Raw genomic sequence first — 22,130 nt, forward strand, 5'->3', positions numbered from 1 at the left:
ATAATCTACCACAATTTCTTTGTACTCGTAAATAACCACAATGTACCAGTAAACTTAACTTATTAAAAATCGGCAAGAAAAGTACAACTGCTAAAATTCATACATCAGCTAAGTCTTACCTCTTCCATAGAAGTATTTGTGGTAGTAGTAGGCGCCCAGGTCGATATGCTCTATAATGTAGCGCTTGACTTTCTCCCTGTGGATGGGCTGGTTTTCTCTGGGCACCTCAAGCACAGACACCCCCGCGTTGGTGCAGTGGGAGCTCAGTGAGGACTCAAACGAGCAATTCTCTCCCGAGCTGTAAGAAGCCGAATTCGCCCTGGACAGAGAGATGCGCCTTTCGCCCTCGCCCCCAATCTCGTTGCGAAAGTAGGGGCAGCTGAGAACCATTCCGTTGCTTTTCCCATCCCCTTCATCAGCATCCAAGTTCTCTTTGGAGTTGAGGTCCTCCCTACTGCCCAAAGGGGACTCACACAGCCCCGCCGCCCCCCCTGACATCTGGTACTGGGAGGCAGCAGACGCCCCTGTGGTGGTGTTCTTCCGCTTCCCAAGGTTAGCTCTGTTGGCCACTGCTTCGCTGATGTTGAACAGTATGCTCTGAACATCATAGTGAGCGAAGCACTTCTGGAAACTAAGGGGCCTGCAGTACTTCTCCAGCCGGCAGTCGTCCTGGTCAGTGGAAAAGCGCAGCCCATCGTGTTCGCTCTTGATGGTCCTCAACTTCCTGAAGAGGGAAGACTCTGTGGTTTCAGATTTCAACCTCCGGATGAAGGACTTCTCCCGTTCCCGGCTGTAGAGCAGGGAGCTGTCCGCGTAATCAAAGCCCGAGATCCTGACAAACTCGCCACGAGAGATCTGCGCTGCAGTCTGGAGGCTGGGAGAAAAAGATGTTTCGCAACGCAGCAGTTCAGGGAAACCCAGAGGGGGCATACTGCGGTGGTCAAGGGTGTCAACCCGGTAACCCCTCAGCATGGCAAAGAAGCTCTCCCCAGATAAACCCTGGCGGTCGATTGAAGATGTGCTCCCGTATTCCCGGTGAAGTGAGGCTCCCGTGTTAGGATTGACGGCATTCTGGTCTAAGATGTCCTCTGCGTCGATGTCACTGATAGTCACATCGCTATTGCTCCTTTGCCGGATCGGGTGCAACCCCTTGAGGGGAGATCGGTTTAAAATATCACTCAACGAGTATTTGGTCTCTGAAAACTCTAGGTCCATGGAGGCTTCTGTGTTTCGCTCCCCCACACCATCCAAGCTTTGGTCTGGCTGCCCATTCTGGAAACCCATCATAACACTTTCATAGTTGGGGGGCGGGCGGCCCTCCCAGCCATCCTTCTTTGGGGGCCACTCAGAAACTCGAGCCCGCACTCCCATTTTAGGCATCGCTGGTGTCCCATTTGTCTTGCCGTCAGATTTCCCTTGTGCATTTGAAGACGTCGGTGGTCCCATGTTCCCGTTCAAGGCTTTAAACTTCCTAGCAAACAGGTCATCTGACTGCATACTTTTCAAGATGTCCTGAAGCTCGCCTGCTACTCCGTGCAGATTAGCCGTGTCGTCTTCTTTTGGGCTCAGATCGCTCATATCCTTTCAAGGGCTTGAAGGCACCTTGCCAAGAAGTAATTCAAGATCCCTCTCCATTACATTGTCATCTGTTGTTCAATGTTCACTACCAGAGGTTGAATCAAAGGAGGAGTACTATGCAAGACAACAAAGGCCTGTGTCAATGGGACACCATTATCACAGGTCCATAATCCACATGAACATGGTTGCCTGAGGTATGACCAACAGTATTTGTCTGTCAAGGATGATGGTTGGTGTTGAAGTGATGGTCGGTCACAGGAAAGGGTGTATTCATTTCACAATCCACAGCTAGCATGGGACAATAGTAAAAGAGGGTTTCCTAGGAGGATCTGCAGGAAAAAAAGGGAAAAAAAGGTTAATCATTAGCATTGGAAAAATATTTTCTATGCAGACATGTGAGAGCTGGCATGTTAATTCATCAATGTGTGCATTTTATCATATTCTCTAGTGTGAATCTTTGCACATTAGAGCATTCTTCTGGCCACAAGCAGAGGCATAGCCATGGACTTTAATAGAAAGCCCAGTTTAGCATACCGTTTGCAATTTTGATCATCACTGTGACTGCCACCATTGCTTTTGTACTGTCTAGAAGAAAATGTAACCGTGGGAGGAGAAACTGTGTGGATTAGTTGTGGGAATTTGTATGTTTTGTTTCAAAGCAAAGAATGAAAGGTTTCCTTCACTTTGCCTGGTTGGATACAGAAGCGATTGCTTTTCAGAATGACATGAAGGGAACTTGCAGCCATGTACATCAAAACAGAAGTTTATGAAAAGGTTTAGATACATTTGCATGATTGTTTATATTGAAATGAAGCCTGGAGATTATATGGAACCACACAATACATGTTTAAAACTAAATTGTGACTAAGAGTGTTATTTTACCAAACTGCTCCTGCCAAAAACTAATTAGCAAAATTGTGTTACAAAAGGATAATCACCAGCATACATAAATCACCACAAAAGTTTTTTTAATGAAAGCTTTTTTTAATATTCTGTACGCCTAGTTCTGTGGTTCATGATTCGTGTGCAGTGGTTCGAAATCTTGGTATCCCTGTAAAAGTGCAGATTATTATTGCAACAATAATGGATAATGTCAATGCCCAAAGGCTGTAAATAGGCTTTGGTAATTATTTGTGGTTAGACTGTAGTATAGATTTTGAGGTTTTTACCACAGGCAAAGAGATATCTTGTTTGTTTTTTACTTAACATTCAGAGGCTCACAAACAACTGGGAAAAAATAAGGAAGTAAAATTTCAAAGTAGACCACCAAATTCTCACAGTTCAGTAAAACTTGTTTTAAAGCATGTGAAATTAATAGATTAGATTGAAAAGGACATTTAACATCTCCTAGGAGAGGAAACACTACATGACAAGACTATGTTTTGGATGTCTTGTTAAGCATCGAGTAACACAGGAGTAAGTACACAGGAGGTTGAGCAGCTTATTCCAGAAATTCATAACCTAAGGTTATACAAATTAAAAAAAAAAAAATTTACAACCATAGACTTGAAAGAGATCCAGAAGCCATGACTAAGAATCGAATCTTGACATTCTAGGATGAAATATGGTTCGTAGGACTGGTTGCCAAAGTGTACTGCAGATGGAGTGGCCGTTAAATATCCTACTCAAGGACTCAATAATTAGCTTTAGATTTTAGGTTGAATATAAGGCAGCCTGGTCAAAGACTTCAAGATGTATATCTATACATCAAAGAACTACAAACTTGCAGTCTCCTGCCTTCTAGGTGAATGATCCTTCTGACCTAAACGGCTTTATCTTGTTCTTTATACTCAGTGTTATAATTTTCTAATTTCACATTTCTTGTTACTGCACTTCAAATAGCAAAGAAATGCAAATTCTAAGTGATTTTGCCCTACAGTGAGGGAAAAAAGTATTTGATCCCCTGCTGATTTTGTACGTTTGCCCACTGACAAAGAAATGATCAGTCTATAATTTTAATGGTAGGTGTATTTTAACAGTGAGAGACAGAATAACAACAAAAAAATCCAGAAAAACGCATTTCAAAAAAAGTATACATTGATTTGTATGTTAATGAGGGAAATAAGTATTTGATCCCCTATCAATCAGCAAGATTTCTGGCTCCCAGGTGTCTTTTATACAGGTAATGAGCTGAGATTAGGAGCACTCTCTTAAAGGGAGTGCTCCTAATCTCAGCTCGTTACCTGTATAAAAGACACCTGTCCACAGAAGCAATCAATCAATCAGATTCCAAACTCTCCACCATGGCCAAGACCAAAGAGCTGTTTAAGGATGTCAGGGACAAGATTGTAGACCTACACAAGGCTGGAATGGGCTACAAGAACATCGCCAAGCAGCTTGGTGAGAAGGTGACAACAGTTGGTGCGATTATTCGCAAATGGAAGAAACACAAAATAACTGTCAGTCTCCCTCGGTCTGGGGCTACATGGAAGATCTCACCTCATTGAGTTTCAATGATCATGAGAACGGTGAGGAATCAGCCCAGAACTACATGGGAGGATCTTGTTAATAATCTCAAGGCAGCTGGGACCATAGTCTCCAAGAAAACAATTGGTAACACACTACACCGTGAAGGACTGAAATCCTGCAGCGCCCGCTAGGTCCCCCTGCTCAAGAAAGCACATGTACAGGCCCGTCTGAAGTTTGCCAATGAACATCTGAATGATTCAGAGGAGAACTGGGTGAAAGTGTTGTGGTCAGATGAGACCAAAATCGAGCTCTTTGGCATCAACTCAACTCGCTGTGTTAGGAGGAGGAGGAATGTTGCCTATGACCCCAAGAACACCATCCCCACCGTAAAACATGGAGGTGGAAACATTATGCTTTGGGGGTGTTTTTCTGCTAAGGGGACAGGACAACTGCACCGCATCAAAGGGACGATGGACGGGGCCATGTACCGTCAAATCTTGGGTGAGAACATCCTTCCCTCAGCCAGGGCATTGAAAATGGGTTGTGGATGGGTATTCCAGCATGACAATGACCCAAAACACACAGCCAAGGCAACAAAGGAGTGGCTCAAGAAGAAGCACATTAAGGTCCTGGAGTGGCCTAGTCAGTCTCCAGACCTTAATCCCATAGAAAATCTGTGGAGGGAGCTTCAGCCTCGAAACCTTAATGACTTGGAGAGGATCTGCAAAGAGGAGTGGGACAAAATCCCTCCTGAGATGTGTGCAAACCTGGTGGCCAACTACAAGAAACGTCTGACCTCTGTGATTGCCAACAAGGGTTTTGCCACCAAGTACTAAGTCGAAAGTGGATTTGTTTGTTGTTATTCTGTCTCTCACTGTTAAAATACACCCACCATTAAAATTATAGACTGATCATTTCTTTGTCAGTGGGCAAACATACAAAATCAGCAGGGGATCAAATACTTTTTTCCCTCACTGTATATGAAAGATTGTAATTAAGCTTATGAACTTGTGTGACCTGAAAGAAAGCACAGTAAAGGATTACTTAATGCCAATTACCAAGGAACTGTACTCAAATCACTTAATAAACCATAAGTGCCCAACTGTACTGTAAATTCTGTATTATCCTTCTGTTCTGTGCGATCACTGTACTGTATCTCTTTTTTTTTTTTGTGGGCCACAAGCTTGCATGCCCCTGATGTAAACTATATTTCCGATTTGTCATGACACAGTAAAACTAAAACTGTGTTGACTGTAGTGTTTAAATCTGTTAAAACATGTTGGACATTTGTTGATATTTACTATGATTAACGCATATTGTCTTTTGAAGTGAATACTTAAATGGTAAGAGTACAGCGTCTGTGAAAATACTTTGGTTAGCTAACATATAAGCCTATTCCCAGGACTCTGCTTTCATAGAATGATTACGGAGAAACAAACATAACACCACTGTAACTCATTTTAGTCCTAAGTCTACAGGGCAGCACAGCCTTACCATTTAAAGCTCTGCTGCACAGTAAGCAGTATGTCTACTGCATTGCTTCCACAATCCTTGGTGTCTGATGTTCAGATTAAATGAGGAAAGCGGGAAAAGGCAAATAGAAAATGTATACAAACTACTGTGTGCATGGGGGGAATCACACATTTTTCATTTCTGAATGCAAAATATGTTCTATATTACAACCTGCCTGCTACAGTTCAGTGTACAATGCAGATTTTGGGAATATTCTTAATATCATTAACAAGTAATGGAACAAACGTTGCACGCTTGTAATCTTTAAGAGAAATGTGTTCTTGAGATTAGAATCTGAATCCTGATTCAGTGGCATGTGTGAAACAGGAAAGCAGTTTTATAACCAGGAACGAATTCCCCAGACTGCATTACTGTTACAATCCAGAGGGACTGCGTTCAGCGCCAGGCTTATGATCAGACACATCTGACATTTGAAGAGGTCTCGGTGCTTCATAACCAATTCAAACAGGGGAAGACCGACAGCAGCATCTTGCCAAGTCAATACTTGGGGATTTAACTGTGCCTTCAGACAGTGTTTCATCAAAACACTGTATTGTACAACAAGCTAGAAAATGAGACCCGATCCCAAGTGTTCAGTAGAGCATCTAGTATAAATCCAAGTGGAATTGTCCTGTGTTTTTCAAGCTCAAGAACACTGAAGAAATATAGACACTCATAATGAAGTCTCCCATGGCACAAGAGTACTTTCTTATTTAAATGCAGATTTTCAATCGAAAGCTAAAATAAACCAAACATGATACATGCAGAAGTGGTCTGATCTGTAACTCGAAGTTCTTAATTAAAAACACGTTTGAGGGGAGACAGGTTTCTTTGAAGATCACACAAAATAAACAATTTGGTCAAGTCCCATATGAACACTGTCAATGTAAAGCGCTGACCTACCAATAGGCCTGGTGTTTTGTTATGTAAAAGAGAAGATGAGTTCCCAGACTCAAACCCAACAATCTGCAATATTTCTGTATCTAGCTACACATTTATTTGTTTTAATGAAACATTAATGAAGTAGCTATGCACTCAAGCATTTTAAACAGGATTTGAAGGAAGCAAAATAAAAAACAGGTTTCATGTAGTGAATAATCAGAAGGCCCTGTGAAACATCTGCATAAAATCTTCTGGATTCCTGGAGTACTTTTTGTCAACTACCAATTTCAAAAAGAAAAAAGACTTAAGAACACTGAGACCAGGAAAACAGGAGACCTTTCTTCACAGAGAGGCAGGGGGGTCTGGAAAGAAACTCCACCACTAATGCCGTTGACCGACTCCTTGGGAACCTTGACGAAACAGTTGGATGAGATTCAGAGCAAGATGGCTGAACGGCCTCCTCAGGTTTGTTACCTATTTTATGCTCTTATGTTTTCATATTACAAATGTGTGCTTAAGATTATCAATACTGTTATTTAAGGAGCACTGTCGAATGTATAAAACCTTGACTTATAATACAAGTTCAGGAATCAGGAGCCACTGTGATGCATGCAGTGGGTGGCAAGTCCTTCCTCAGCACACTCTTTATTAAGCTTGATATGCACTCGCCAGCTTTAAATCTTTAATGCGTCTTATTACCGTAATAAACTTGTGGGTCGCAGCCTTGTTGACATCACCCAGTCATCGGTCTGCATTGCCAAGCTGGCAGCAGTCCTGCACAGATGTTTGCTTTATGCGAGTCAAGGTCAGGGCCAGCCCACACAGAGAAATCTCCGAAGCGGATTTCACAGCAGAAATGTGCAGTGTGTCGCTGTCTCGCTCCTCAATTCCTTTAACACACGTGGGCAATACCAGCAGTAAAGATGTCAGCTGCAGTTAGCTCTATGCAGCTAAGTTTCCAATTCCGTTCAAGCATTAAGAGCAGTCAGAAGGGAATGGTATTGAAAGTAAAGTAAAAGCATATGATCTACAGGAACACTTAAGATGTGGGTGATAATGAAAGGCCCAGTTAAAGTTGTTTATTTTTTTACCCAATGATTCACCATACTATGTTTTCAAAATATTTTCACCAGTTTCCTTTATGCTGTGTCTAAGAATGAATGAACAAACGAACGAACAAATAAATAAATAAATACATACATACATACATACATACATACATACTATATAAAAAAAAAAAAATATGTGTGATGAATGCAGGGGAAACAACAATAAACAAACTATTTGCTATAACAAACCACTTTAATTATTGTATTTAAAGTAGCTTTGGGAATAAACAATGAATTTGTTCAAGCATCATGGGGCCACCTACACTACTTTCTGTCTATTCAAGTCAGCAAAACGGGGTGAATAACCCATACAATAACAAAGAAAAATCTATTGAACTTGCTTCATAAAAAACACAAATAAATGTTTAATTTGCAAAGCACTGGCTCTGGAGAATTACAAAGGTAAGTAGAGTGGAAACAATACTGAATGCTAATGTACTTCTTAAAAATATACATTTCTTCATAGTGTAGTGTAAACATTCACTGCAACTGAGATTTCAGGATCAACCTATAACCATAGCAAATCACATGATTCAACCACAGTCACAGAAGCAGACTACCAAAGAAGCAGATGTTAGCTTTAAATAAGAGAATCCAATCATATATTATTTAAACATATTAATAATGAAAGCATGCATGTGAGGTAAAGGGATTCAAAAAGGACTAATTAAAACAACAGCTTGATGTCAAACCATGTGAGAGCAAACACATGAGAATATTGGTATTGAAGCATTCAGTTATGTTGCAGGCAGCTTTTTTATAAACTGTTGTGCAGTGAACAGAATGATTTTACCCTAAAAAAACATGATGCTATTGTCCAATCTACAAGCAAGTTTTAATTAGTTTATGTGTTTTTAAAAATGTCAAATCTCCAATTATGTTTATTTTTTCTTTTTAACCAATTTGCAATCAGCAGTTAGTCATTTCAGCCCGCTTTTCAAACAGTTTATTTAGCAGGGAAGAGAGAATGCATGTGCCTTCTGAAACACATTTTTGCACTGCAGGCCGAGAATATCCACAGACTATTACAACAATCAGAGGATTTGACCGGCCGGGACCACTAACAATCCGAGAATCCAGGAGTCACTGGAGTAGGGTCAACTGAGGATTGTTGTGCACTGCCTCCTGGGAGCTCCAATTTAAAGCTAGCAATAGAATAATCAGGATTAGAAATCAGCTTGATCCAAACTATAGAGTGCATCCAACCAGGAGTCATATAAGTCTACGGTCAATTAATACCTCTTTATGTTAGGAATTACAAAAAAGGTGTTCAAAGAGATAAGCCCCTGTTGAGAGGGCCTGAAGGCATCTAGATTTTACAAATGCATTACTTTGTATACCTTGGTAACATGTCCCTGGTGTGAATCAATAATGAAATGAAGGGATTCCCCAAGGACCTCAAATCCTTTGATATAAATAACAATTAATGTCACACATCTGCATTCTGTCCAAGGTATTTAAGGTCTAGTATCAGTGATGGACAAATATAATTATGGCAATTTGCAACAGATGTGTGGTTTCTGTCCCTGCTTAACTAAACAGACTCAGAAAAGAAAAAAAATACACCCAAAACACAGCTTCTCTATTTAATAGCACTATCTAACTGTACCGTTCTTTTCTAATAGAGAAGACAACAAATATCTTTTGGACGTGAAGAGCTGGATAATTTAATTTGGCTGGTTTAACACGGACTTGGCGATTCCTCATCACAATAGATACCGTGACACTGCAGCACATGTAAGGTGCCAGTGATTGCCAATGCTCACTGCAGCATAGCAATACCCCGTCTAAGAGTAAAATAAACACCTGAAGGCATATTATTTCCTCTACATTCGTCTGCCAATATTTCTTGAATGAACAACAATGACAAAAAAAAATAAAAGAAAAAAGAATGGTTGAGATAACATCTGGTCTACAGCATAGTATGAGTCCTCTAGAGGACGGTTTCTTTCTCAGGAGGTAACCTAAATAAATGAAAGACTGTTCCCCAGCCTTTTTCCATGCTTTCTTTTTTGTTTCTTCTCATATGGATATAGGGCAATTGTTTGAAGTTAAGCCTGAGCTTAATGGTCCTAAAATCTGGTGTGCTTGTGCTCACAAGGGCTATAAAATGGCTTAACCAGACACTGTTAATTCCGATATGATATATTCCAATTCTAATTATCCTGATACTACTATATTAAAATTACTAGTAGGAAAAGCATGGGGAAGGAAAATAAATAAATAAATAAAGATTAGGAGTCGAGCCAAACCCTTGCTTCAAGGAATTCATATGACCAAATCCGGGGGACTATTCATGTTTATGTGTAGGCAGCTGTCGGGCTTTTGTTTTTAAAGGAGGTTCAGAGCATGGGAAAACCGGGAGCCATCTCTTCACCCAGAAAAGGATCTCACCCATCATTCAAGTCTCAAGCACCCCCGATGGGGAAATAACGAGCGACAAACCCAAGTACTCCATGTGGTACAGTAACACCCACTCCCAGCTGTCCCTATTGAGGAGGCAAGCCAGCGGAATTCAGTTCCCGGTGGGCTGCCTTTCATCTGCCACAACCACACAATTCAAACACTTGACAAGGAGGACATCTAACAACAAGCTGGACTGAAAGCTGCAAATTAGTACAAGTCTTGTCATTCTGTCACACTACAGCCATGTTCCCAAAAAGATTTGGAGCAAAACCCCTTTGCCCCCAGGATCCTCTCAAAACCTGCCTGTCCTTCAAATGCTACAGTAATTAACATTTATTTTTAAAAGGACCTGTTTAATGGCCCATCAAAACAGAAGGGTTACAACACCAGCCAGCTCCTCCCTCCCATGGCTGTAAATCTAGACAGGTCATACAGCCAACTGTACACTGCACATCTTTATAAATCCATCCACCCCAATACACGGTTGAATCATGGCTTGCAAAATCTTTGATTAAACTACTCATTGTTCTGTCAAAAAGCCATCACCTCATCCAATAAAATGGGCAAATAGAATTTATAATTTGTTTACCATAGGTTCATTAATGCCCTCTGCAGCTTATCCTTGAGTGGTAATATAAATACAAACTAAAGTTAAACCCATTTGTAAAAGACAGGATTTATTTTATTCTTTAAATCATTTACAAAATGTAGGCCTAGTTCCTTTACTTGTGACCACTGAGATCTAATTCTTGTCATAAACCCTTGCTGTTGTTTTGTCTAAAAATAGGCTGACATTCCTGGAACTGAAGATGATATTTCACTAAACCAATATAACTCCAGTCAAACTCATTGAATTCCACCCTTATTTGCCCCCCGATATCTGTTATGACTTGAACAGCTGATTAAGCAAGCTTCATGAAACAGCTGTTTCAAAGAAGCAAAAATTGTCACTAGCTGTAAATAAATAAGAGAAACTTATATATGATATTTGTATCAGGCTCTTTGACAATGAGTGAACTGTATTGGCCTTTTCATTTCTGAAACCTGTGGTTCCTCTTATTTTGGCTTCATTAGTCTCCCCGTCTAATGTCATTACATACTCTTTGTTCACACATGAAGTACTGTTATAAGATATAATTAGCAAATCGTAATGCCTGTCAGAAAAGGAAAGGACGGCTGGGGATTGTGCCACACTGTGACAAGTGCAACCAATGCAATCTGCTCCCTCAGGTCATTCACATTCCTAAATATTTCCAGGGCTGCTGATTTCACTGGTTCCACTTGGTTCCCTGCACCGTATTAAAGCAATATGAGAGCACTGGACAGCAATATTTTATTATTCCACATTTTAATACAGGTCTATTTTTTGCACTTTAATATCAATTGAAGGCATCTTCGTCATCTGTCTATGTGCCTAGCGATGCAGACAGACAATAATGAATAATCAACTATTGTGATGTTGTTTCCCAGGTTTGGTATAGACCAACGTGGAAATGTAGGGACATTTTTGGGGGGAATTTGATTCACCTGACGAAAGTAAACCTTGAAAGTGTGGTCGACAAATCCTCGTCTCCCCAGGTGATTAATTTTCCTCCATTTCTTCCCATATCAAAATAAACACTTTGAGCTGTGTTACAGGACTGAAGCAGAGGATATTAAACTTAAAACAGTCTACATTTTCCCAGAAGCACTCAAATGGTGCCCATTCAAAGTGACGTGCTATTAAAGGCAAAGAAAAGGGGTCCACCACAGGAGATGCAATTGAGATGCAAGTCACAAGTGGCGCAATGCATGCATTTAAAGATTTACCCAAACAAATAAAACCTTTCCCCGCAGCAGGGCAACACAAACAGGATAAGGCAGCACAGTGAGCCGCGAAGACCCTGCTTTCAACTACTCCGTCTCAGGGGAAGGTAGGCAGCCAGAGTTTCATTTGCACTTCCATGGCAGCCTATACTTTCCTTTTTTCCCCCCCTGAGCCACAGAGACAGCATGACACTTTCTGCAAACAGGCTCACTTAGTCACAGAGCTGATGAATTCCTAAGACACAGGGAGCAGACTGTAGAAAAGACGACTAATAAGGTTCCATTTACCTATTTGTTTATTTTTTATTGATTTTAATGACAGTTTTTTTCTTCATTGTTTCTAGCAGACCAATTTTCTGTGAGAGCGATAGCAGGACAGGATAATTTCCCCCCCTCCCATGTGAAAATAACAAGTACTCCAGCAGGAATGTAGCACTGACTGTTTCAGTTTACTTACCACAGCTGTTAAAATATATCAAGGGCAAATCTACTCACTTTCTCCTTAGCACAGGATATTTGACCAACCTATCTTCCAACATTTCAACATTATTAATTTTAATTTATTTTTTTAAAAGGGAAAAAAAAAATAGATGGAAGTTTACTGCACTTGCTATCAGGGAGGGGAACATTTAAATCAAAGTTTTATCAGCAATCAGGTTTTATTCACCAGGGAATAAGTGTTCCTTTTGATCCAGGATTAAAACTAATTATAGTACAGATTTTTTAAATAATTTGTTAATTTTACTATCTGGAAATAATGTCCAAATAAGGGATATAAGAAGCCAGAACACCCCCCTACCCTCCCACATGCTCTTATATATACAGGATGGTTAGTTATTTACAATAATTAAGCATTTAACATGAAGTTATTTTGATTTCTCCAGTCTTTAACCTTTCTTGTAATTTTTACCACATGTGTGAGATACAATATGATATTCTGCAAAAGCTCTGAACAGTGAAGTCCAGCAGAAACTTAAGACATGGATTCAAAACAACAAACAAAACAACTGCAAGGACCAAGAAATTATCTTTTTCCTGTTTAGGTTTATACTTTCTGCTGGTCAGACAAGCTTCCCTGAAATATATGTCAAATGTACTTTTGAGACCATTGCAGGGGGAAAAAAATAATAAGAAAGTTCTTCCACTGTTCTTGTAAAAGCTAAAGTCTTTTTCTTAAATCTTGTTTCCTTCAATTGCCTGAGATCAGATCCCTCTAAGGACACAGAGGTGTACAGTCTAAATCCCACTGTCTAGGGCAAAACAATTTGACAGACCAACTCAGTGCAGGCTTGTGATTGAATGCCAGGCTTATACTGATCAAGGATTAAGCTACGCTTGTTAAGAGAGCTATGAGAGGAAGCTCTTACTCCTGGAGCCAGCTGGCACGGAGGCCCACTGTAGCTGTCACCATTGTCCTTCACCATTCACCGGCATGGACATTCTGAAGGGCACATTTAAACAAAAAATAATGAAAAAATGTTGCTTTTATTGCTCTCTTCCGGTATAAACTATCACTCTTTTCCTTTACACAGATAAAGCGGGAAGTTGTCTCCTTCCAACACAAGGACTCGGCTTTTAATAGAAAATTAAATTAAATTAAGCCATTCACCAAATAACAGTATGAAGTTTTCACTACCTTTCTCTTCTGTGCTCATTCATTAATGAAATAATCTTTCAGCTATAAGTTCTTTGAATACTGCTATGTATCTGCATAATGCAAATCCTTTCTGTTTTGAATATGGGCCAGACAGTAGGTGTGACAGGCTGTGTTAGAGAGCTAGGCCCTTCAGTTGGCAGGTGCATTTGTTGACTGACTGCACAAATTACAGACAGTCCCTGATCAACAAACTCAAATCAGAGGGAAGAAAACCATGGAAGATAAGCAATGCATTGTCTGAAAGCTACAAGTCTCTGGGATTGTAATTTTTAATGGTTTTGGCCAGACAAAGCCTCTCAATGTGCATCATGTGTTGCCGGATGATTGTGGGTGTGAGCTGCTTACATCCCTGTGTCATGGGATTTGTCACGGTGAAACAAACTGATTGACAATTGCATATTCCAAATTGCTAGGTCATACAGAAAACACAATTGGGCAATTCCAAGTTTAATAAATAAATGTACCTTTACAATTCTCAAAGACAACTATGCCAACTAATGACCTAATTATAGAATACAACACATTATAATGCAAACCCAGGGCAACTCCCTGCAGATACACTTACAGTAGAAGACTTGTGCTCCTCAAAACCCAGCCGCAGGTGCTAGTGACAAAAGAACTACTCTCGAAACAGTGTTGAAAACTTGAAAAGCACAGACCATCTCTAATGCACTGTAGTTCTTTAATAACTGTGCAGTCTGTTCTAACAAAGTCAATTGTGTGCTTTAGCTGGAGGGAGGCTTCACAGACATCAAAGAAGAAATTGCATCTTTTATAAGGATTCCTCCATAACGAAGAATAACTACAAAACCTACTTACTGAAACTGTGTGGAATATTACAGAGTATAGACTTCATTGTTGTGGTAAAGACTGTTAAAATTGTATCATTGCACTTTGTATTGCTCTTATATTTTGTCCAAGTCACCTTGGACAAGGGCATGTGCTAAGAAATAAATAATACAAAAATAATAATAACACCTGTGCACACCTGAGTAACAAATTACTCTTTTCTGTTACTTTTGTGAAATATGGCCAATACTGTATAAATGTAGCTATTCAGTTTCATCCAGGACGCAACAGGGAAACTATATAAGTTAAGCTTCAGGTAAAATAGGGAAGTGAAATTGGAATCCACATTATCAATGTAGTATGAACAAGGATCGACATCCTGCAACTTCACATGCAATATCGTTCACATTTTTGAAAAGAACATAAGAAAGTTTACAAATGATAGGAGGCCATTCGACCCATGGTGGTCGTTTGGTGTCCATTAATAACAAAGTGATCCAAGGATACTATCCAGTCTGTTTTTAAATGTTCCCAAATTTTCAGTTTCAACCACATCACTGGGGAGTTTGTTCAGATTGTGACGCCTCTCTGTGTGAAGAAGTGTCTCCTGTCTTCTGTCTTGAATGCCTTGAAACCCAATTTCCATTTGTGTCCCCGGGTGCGCGTGTCCCTGCTGATCTGGAAAAGCTCCTCTGGTTTGATGTGGTGGATGCCTTTCATGATTTTGAAGACTTGAATCAAGTCCCCACATAGTCTCCTCTGTTCCAGGGTGAAAAGGTTCAGTTCCTCAGTCTCTCAGTAGGACATTCCCTTCAGAACTGGAATAAGTCTGGTTGCTCTCCTCTGAGCTGCCTCTAGAGCAGCAATATCTTTCTTGAAGTGTGGTGCCCAGAACTGTCCACAGTATCCAGATGAGGTCTATCTAGTGCATTGTACAGTCTGAACATTACTGCCCTTGTTCAAAATTCAACACTTTTATCTACTTTGTTTTCAAAAAGCTTATGCAATAAATAATCAGAAAAACTAACAAAAAGCACTTCACTGACACAGTGAAACCATCAGATCGTAATGAGATCAAATGTTAAATTCTGACTTCTCAGCTGTAACTTTAAAAGAAGCAAGGGTTTATAGTGCTAGACAGCAATGGTACAGCCATCTGGTCCCAGGGTGCATGCATATGAGTATGCAGCCACCCTCCACACGGCTGGATGCAGAGAAGAGGGCATGCTTCCATACCCCAAAACAAAAGCCTGCTCTGCTGGGTTTCTACCCCGCTAGAGCTAAATTTTGCACATTTTTAACATTTATTTATTATAAAAAAAGCATCAATCTACAATCCAGTCAGCCTTGAACTGACTTCCTTTAACAAGAAGATAAAGCACATTTGAGGAAATCCTTTCCACAATGCCAGCTGTGATTTCTTTTTTTTCCATTTAGAGTAATGTACAGGCTGTATAGCCTATATAATCATCATCAGCCTTTATCAATCTACTGCTGGATGGCCTTCCCAAGATGTTTCCAATGGCATCGATTTGCAGGGTCTCTTTTAATAGTATATAGAATACTTCCTGCCACACAGAATATTTACAAGAACAATGTTTTCACGAGCTTCAATGAAAAATAGTAGAAAGAAAATGACTGGATTCTTTGACCTTCTGTCCAGAGCCATGAATGGACCAAGATGCAAGTCACCTGAAAACTGTTAATTTCTCATATTGTCTTTTTTCCACCAGCCAATGTCTCTGACAATCTAAGCAATTAAAAGCAATTTGTAGTTCCCGAGCAACAGCTGTGATCACGAACTTTGACAGACTGAGTAACAATGACAATCCCATGAATCACAGGGTTATTCACTTAATCCATGAGGAAGTACAGCCATTTCAGAGAAAAACTAAGTGCATCAACAGTTTGATTCCAATGAAACTTGCAATGCATTTAAACCACAAGGCAGTAAAACAAATGGCACACAAGTAAAAAATATAAAAAACACAAAACGTAGACTAGGTCAAAAGTTCATCTCAGAATATGGAAAACCAATATTTTATAATAACTAATATTATATATATATATATATATATATATATATACACACACACACACACACACGAACACACATGCGAAGTGTGTGAAGTGAATAGCCTACATCATGCAAACACTACTAAAACAGCAACGCCGAAGCACCCTCAACCACATCTTCCAAATCAGACATTTGAATCTGAAAACATCTGACATCCATCCATGCAGACCTACCTGATGACAAAACCCCCTGTTGCTGCAATAAATCCTTCAATTGCAATTTAACTGAATAAGGGGCTGGAAACAAAGGAATTGCCCTGACATCACAATCCAATTCCCATTAAAAAAAAAGACAAAAAGAAAAACACTCCCTCCACTAGCCTGTGGACATGAAGAGGAACTTCGACGTGAGAAAAGGGAGCTCAGGAAAAAACAAAAAAGGTCCGTTAAGAGACCATATTCTTTGCAGTTGGCTATAGGAGGATGCTGTATTGCAATGCTAGTCTTTAAGCAAGAATCTGAAGTGCTGGGACCATTTGTTTTAGAATGCCGAGAGACAGAAATCTGGCTACCTTTGGGAGTCAATTAGCTGAAATGCATACAGCTGCTTTATAAGCCTTACTCCTCCTCCATCCAGCTTCCAACTGCTGAATGTAATCTAATAATTAGCATATGTAAGGGACAGGGCTAGACCGTGACATTCAGCTTATCTGCTTCATAGAAAATCGATTGTTCGGAAACAAACACGCAGTCCACTATGTGACCTTAGAAATTCCAAAATGACTGAAGGTTGCATTGGGCCGAAACAGCAGGAGTCATACGAATCTACTTAGAAATTCGGATCCTGCGAGCTGTCAGAAAGCCTTTATTTTACAACCTGCACCCAAAGTGACTGAAGGTATAAAAGAGGATAGGAATCTGGGGCTTTCAAAACTCAAATAATCCCTCTAAAGACCATATGCTGAGCCTGCATATTTTACACTTTCTGCTATAGAGAGTCAGAGAAAGGGGGTGGAGAAAAAGCAAACCACATTTGTTTTTCATACATAGTTTTATTTAATGTGGGATTATATATGGCTTAAATAAGCTATGGAAGCTTACCAAATTCATTGAAATATACAGGGTGGACACATGTCATTCTACAATGGACTATTTGTGCATGTGTACTTCAAGGGAAAACAACACATTTGTACTCTAGTCTTTAGTTTAGCTTGAGTTTGGACTACTCTCTATAAGGGGGGTCTGTGAGTCTCAGGTGATGTCAGACTCTGATCGAACTAACCTCCCCTCACCATTTTTAGACCAGAAAACTGGGAGAGAGACTTTTGGTTTGCATGGTTGTTTCCATCAGAGGGTGCCCAATCCGAAATCCCCAAAAATCCCCCAAAAGGTTTGTGGAGGGATTGTTACGTTGCCTCACATACTTTTCACTTACACCCCCATTAAAAGAAAACAGTTTTTCAGTCATAATAACCCACTCAATCTTTGAGACTTATGGCGGTCAATACATGTATGGGGGAGGGGGACCAAATGGTTAATTTCTAGTCTCTCAAGCATCATCATTTTTTCCCCCAATACAATTATATTTGTTTTCCCCTGTGAAGTGGACTCCCAGTGAGGATCATCTCAGTATTGTGTGCTATCTAGTATCTAGGCAGCTGGATAGGATACTATTGCAATCTCCCAGATGGCTGCTTTGCCCTTCCATTCCTTTGGTATTTCAGTATACGGCATGCCAGAACACTTGAGGTAAACTGCAACGTACATAAGCAATTTAATATGAGAGATCTTACAGTTAAGACAACCTCAATGACAGGAAGAGAGGCACTCATTTCAGCACAGCATGCTACCATCTTAAAATTGAGTTTGAGGGACTTGGAACGGTTTAAAAACTTGTCAGGATACAAAGATGTTGAGGAGCAGTATGTAAACCGTTACTAATGCATAAGCACCTTGTTTTTAATGTTGTTTTTGCACAAGCCCTCCATTTTCTCTTTTATGTCCAATGACTAATCTGTTGGGAACAGCCTGCAATATGTTAACAAACCTCCCCGATTTCTTTTTTCCATAATACAGAACAGCCATTCATTTTCTCATGTCAGTTGGGTCCACAAGGTCCACTGAGCAATTAACATACCAGGGTGGCAGCTACAAACTTAAAACATTCTTCCCCCTCCACAATTCAGGAGATGGAAATTGAAAATTAAAAAAAAGGAAAGAAACTGAACAACTTACAAGAGAGCCAATTCTGCTTGAGAAGAAAAGGACACAACACAGTACATCAAAGCTGCATGGGGAGACTTCACAACACCAAACAATGTGCAGAACTTGAGAAGATTTCAGTATAATCAAAACACAATAGATCGCTCTGCAAAAGCTGAAAAATAAACAATTCAATAAAATATTTCTCCTCAATGTACTTTTGAAAGTAGTAATATCGAAAAAGGGATGGGAAACTAATGTGTGAACATTAAGGAGGGGTGTAATTATTATTATTATTATTATTATTAATCATAATAATAATAGCTTCTTGAGTCGCAATGGGTTTATATAGTCTATTCCAACATCTTGCTGAATGCTGGCCTCAGCCCTGTACTGCATTCTCAGCCTCGCTCTGTAGAATTCAGTGCAGATTTTGCAGTTGTGCTACCAAGACCCCACAACTCCAATGTACAGGCATTGTTATGTAGGCAGCTGCCACTGTTTACAGAATAACAAAACACAGCTGATGGCAAGTTTACAAAGGTGGAGAGAAGCCATGGAGTAGCTTGCATTCTCCACACTCTGGGCTAATTAATAACCATTACAATTACCGGGAAGTTGTTTACAACTGGAATGAATTGGTTTATGGTTGCAGCAAATGAGAGCTCTGGAATTCATCTGGTTGTTTGTTAGTTTGTTTGTTGGTTTAGGAAGTAAAATATAAAGACATCCTCTGCTCACCTATTTTCAAGCTGTGAATAGTGTGCTGCCAAAAGTATACTTAGACTAATGAATTACTGTTTATTTTTTTCGCCCTTCAGAATACAAAAATAAAATGTACACATCTTTTATACTGTATTTCAGACTTTCAGACGGTTTATTAATAGTATGTATTACTTGTCTGAAAAAAGTAGACTAATCAAGTACACTAAAATTTCACCTAAACAAAACAAGTAAACATATCCACTATGTTCTCCTGAAGTATATTTATTCTGCCTAGTAATTATTTTAAACTTTCTTTTTGGTCGTAAGGTAAACATTCTAGTATACCTCTGTACATGCACACAACTATACATAGTCCCAATTATAATTAAGAAAGAATATTACCCACAAATTAAAATTAGAGTGAAATAATACATGTATGACATGTACTGTAAGCACTTTGATCTAAAGATAGGACAGGGAGGATGTTTCTTGCCCCATGCATGTCAAGTTATAATATCCCTAATGGTTAGTTTGATTATGTTACTGTGGATAATGAGTGGACTTCAAAATGTGCAATGAAATCCAAATGTGTCAATAAATCTCACAGGAGCCCGTTATTGTCAGTTGGGTGCGTGAGATCTCAGTTGCATAAATAAAAGCATTAAACTCTTGCCTACCAAATTCATTATCACTGTGTCATGTGAATCAAACAGACGGTCAACATGGTTGACAGAGGCAGCTCTGTTCGCTGTGGCCACCCCCCCTTCTTCTGAAGGATATGAACCCTGGCCCAACATGCCTCCAAGTAACGTTTATGCTTACATGGTTCACTGCCTGTACTTTACATGCCCCATTTCAAACTTTTCAACAGATCTTTTGTGTTTAAAATAGCCTTGTGGATGAATAACTGGGAGCATTCACAGAAGTCTTGATGGGATTCTGGACACTGGATAACCAAGATGGGGGGGGTTCCTCTGATGGGTCACCTCTGTTATACCTCTGAAAGACGTCCAATATGAGGAGGAAAAAAGCTGGCTGCTCTTTGTTGTGATCATTTGGCAAAATTCAGCACTTACAAATGAACCATAGGATCAGGATCACATGTGATATTTATCCCAGTTATTGAAAAGCTCCACTTGAGAGGTAGGAGAACAGGATAAAACAGTTGACTAAAGGAGCACGTTGAAGAGATTGATGCAAGATTATTCCACAAATGGGCTGGGTCATTTTCAGACTAAGTGCAGTTTCACTGACTCTATGGTCAAAAGGTGCAATGTCCAGACAGCTTTGTCATGTTGGTTAGCCTGGTTGCTAGGGAACAGCTTCCTAATATGACAGGCCTGAATAACAGCACGTGTCTGCTTTGTACTGAAAAACAAAATGAAGGAAAACAAAATGATGTTATTGTAATCTAATATCACAAGTCTGGGGTCTGCTTCAGTGCATTTTTATTTGACATTTACAGGGGGCTTCGAGAAAAAGCAACATTTTCACAGCTCTGCCAATCAAAAGGGCAATGACCGTAAACCAAGGAGTCCTCCAATTGCGTACAAAGGAAATTTCATTGGGCTGCTGTCCTTTTTGCTGACCTCTACAGAGACTTGTCTAACTTTCGACTGCAGGTTGGTAGGCCTGCCTGCAGTGCCTGGTGAACTGAATCAGCAATTCCAATTCCAGCATTTCTTTTGATAATGAAATGTTTACTTCATGAAGAATTCTGTCAGGGAAATGTGTTAGTGGATAGGTTTGACTGGCTGATACAGACTTAATGCCTGAGGGCAGTTCAACTAAGAGGAGATATTTAGATCTTGTGGCAACCAATGGCATCAATTAGCAGTGTTTCAGAAATATTGGATAATGGCACTGATTTATAAGTCTGTTAGCATATTAATCAAAGTAGAGAGCAAACTCATCTTGCTCAGGATATCTCTGAATGGAGCTCTGTTTGGGAACCAAAGACTGAGGGTGTTTCTCAGCAGGTTGGTAGATTACCCTTTCTAAATATCTAGTTATTCAACAGAAATACAACCATTTCCAGTTTTCCTTCTCTAAATGGATATGTAGACAGATTCTAGACATGGGGATGCTTTCATTAACATTTGCTGCTAACCAGGCAACTGTAATGAACTGAAGTGAAGGTCTGATTATGTAAATGTTAAAGATGTGCTCTTTTTATTTGGGTTCTTTCTAACCAGACCAGTATCCATGTATTCAAACTGCAAATAAGCTGAATCTGTCAATTTAAACTGAAAGGTCATCAAGTATGAGAATAAGGTAAGTTATTGTAGTGCTGCACACTCAATTCATAACATACAAATCTCTCTTTTTAAAATGTATTTATGTATTTATATATTTGCAGCTGGCTTTTTGAGCCACCATCAAACCTTTAAGAATGTGGCAAGTGCAACATATGGTCCCCGAGCATACACACTGGAATGAAAAGCCCTTCAGAGTTTTCATCCAAGAATGATGGCAAACAGATGTAGTCAACAGCCAACTGACATGCAAATAAAAACGTAAAAAGCCTGAGCATTAACGCAACTGTTTTTTCACAGCACTCCAAATTCAAAAAGAGCAAGGGTCTACAGAGTCTACTGTGTCTAATGCCCCTCGGACTGAGGAAAGACTCACCCTATAGGTTTCGTCCTTCCCCAGCCACACTGAAAGCGAAAGGCTTTGCAAACTACACCACTTTAGTGGCAGCGCTAGTGGCAGCGTTAAGATCAACAGCTCTCTCTCTCTTGTCCGAGTTAAAGTTAAAGTGTCCGAGTTAAAGTATGTGTACTGTGTGGCTAAGGGAGGAGTATAAACACACTCTCCGTAAAAACAGAGAGACTTGCTTATGGGGCATACTTTTTAACCCCTCTTCCACCTTGTAAAGAAAGGGGTAGCGATGGGAATCCAGAGTGATATTTCCATTCCCTCATCCGTTTATGTAAACGCATTTTTCTGCCAGTGTCTTTTCTTTTTCTTTTTTCCACAAGGGGAGAGAGAAAGAGCACTTCAAGTGTTCCTACTTCTTGGCAAAAGGCTTCACTCTCCGTGTGTTTTATTGCCTA

At 39.9% G+C, this 22,130-nt stretch overlaps 1 protein-coding gene across 5 annotated transcripts in view; it reads right to left on the reverse strand.

Moving 5' to 3' along the window:
* LOC136719449 (signal-induced proliferation-associated 1-like protein 2) overlaps positions 1-22,130 on the reverse strand; it is a 135,106-nt gene that overhangs the window by 82,450 nt on the left and 30,526 nt on the right. For all 5 annotated transcript variants that reach the window (XM_066697379.1, XM_066697377.1, XM_066697378.1 and 2 more), the window contains exon 2: positions 120-1,907. In XM_066697379.1, the coding sequence (XP_066553476.1) occupies positions 120-1,578 (1,459 nt within the window). In that variant the 5' untranslated portion in view covers positions 1,579-1,907. The remainder of the gene's footprint in view (positions 1-119; positions 1,908-22,130) is intronic.

This window comes from Amia ocellicauda, chromosome 23, assembly GCF_036373705.1.
Source record: "Amia ocellicauda isolate fAmiCal2 chromosome 23, fAmiCal2.hap1, whole genome shotgun sequence".
In the NCBI taxonomy this organism is placed as follows: domain Eukaryota; kingdom Metazoa; phylum Chordata; class Actinopteri; order Amiiformes; family Amiidae; genus Amia; species Amia ocellicauda.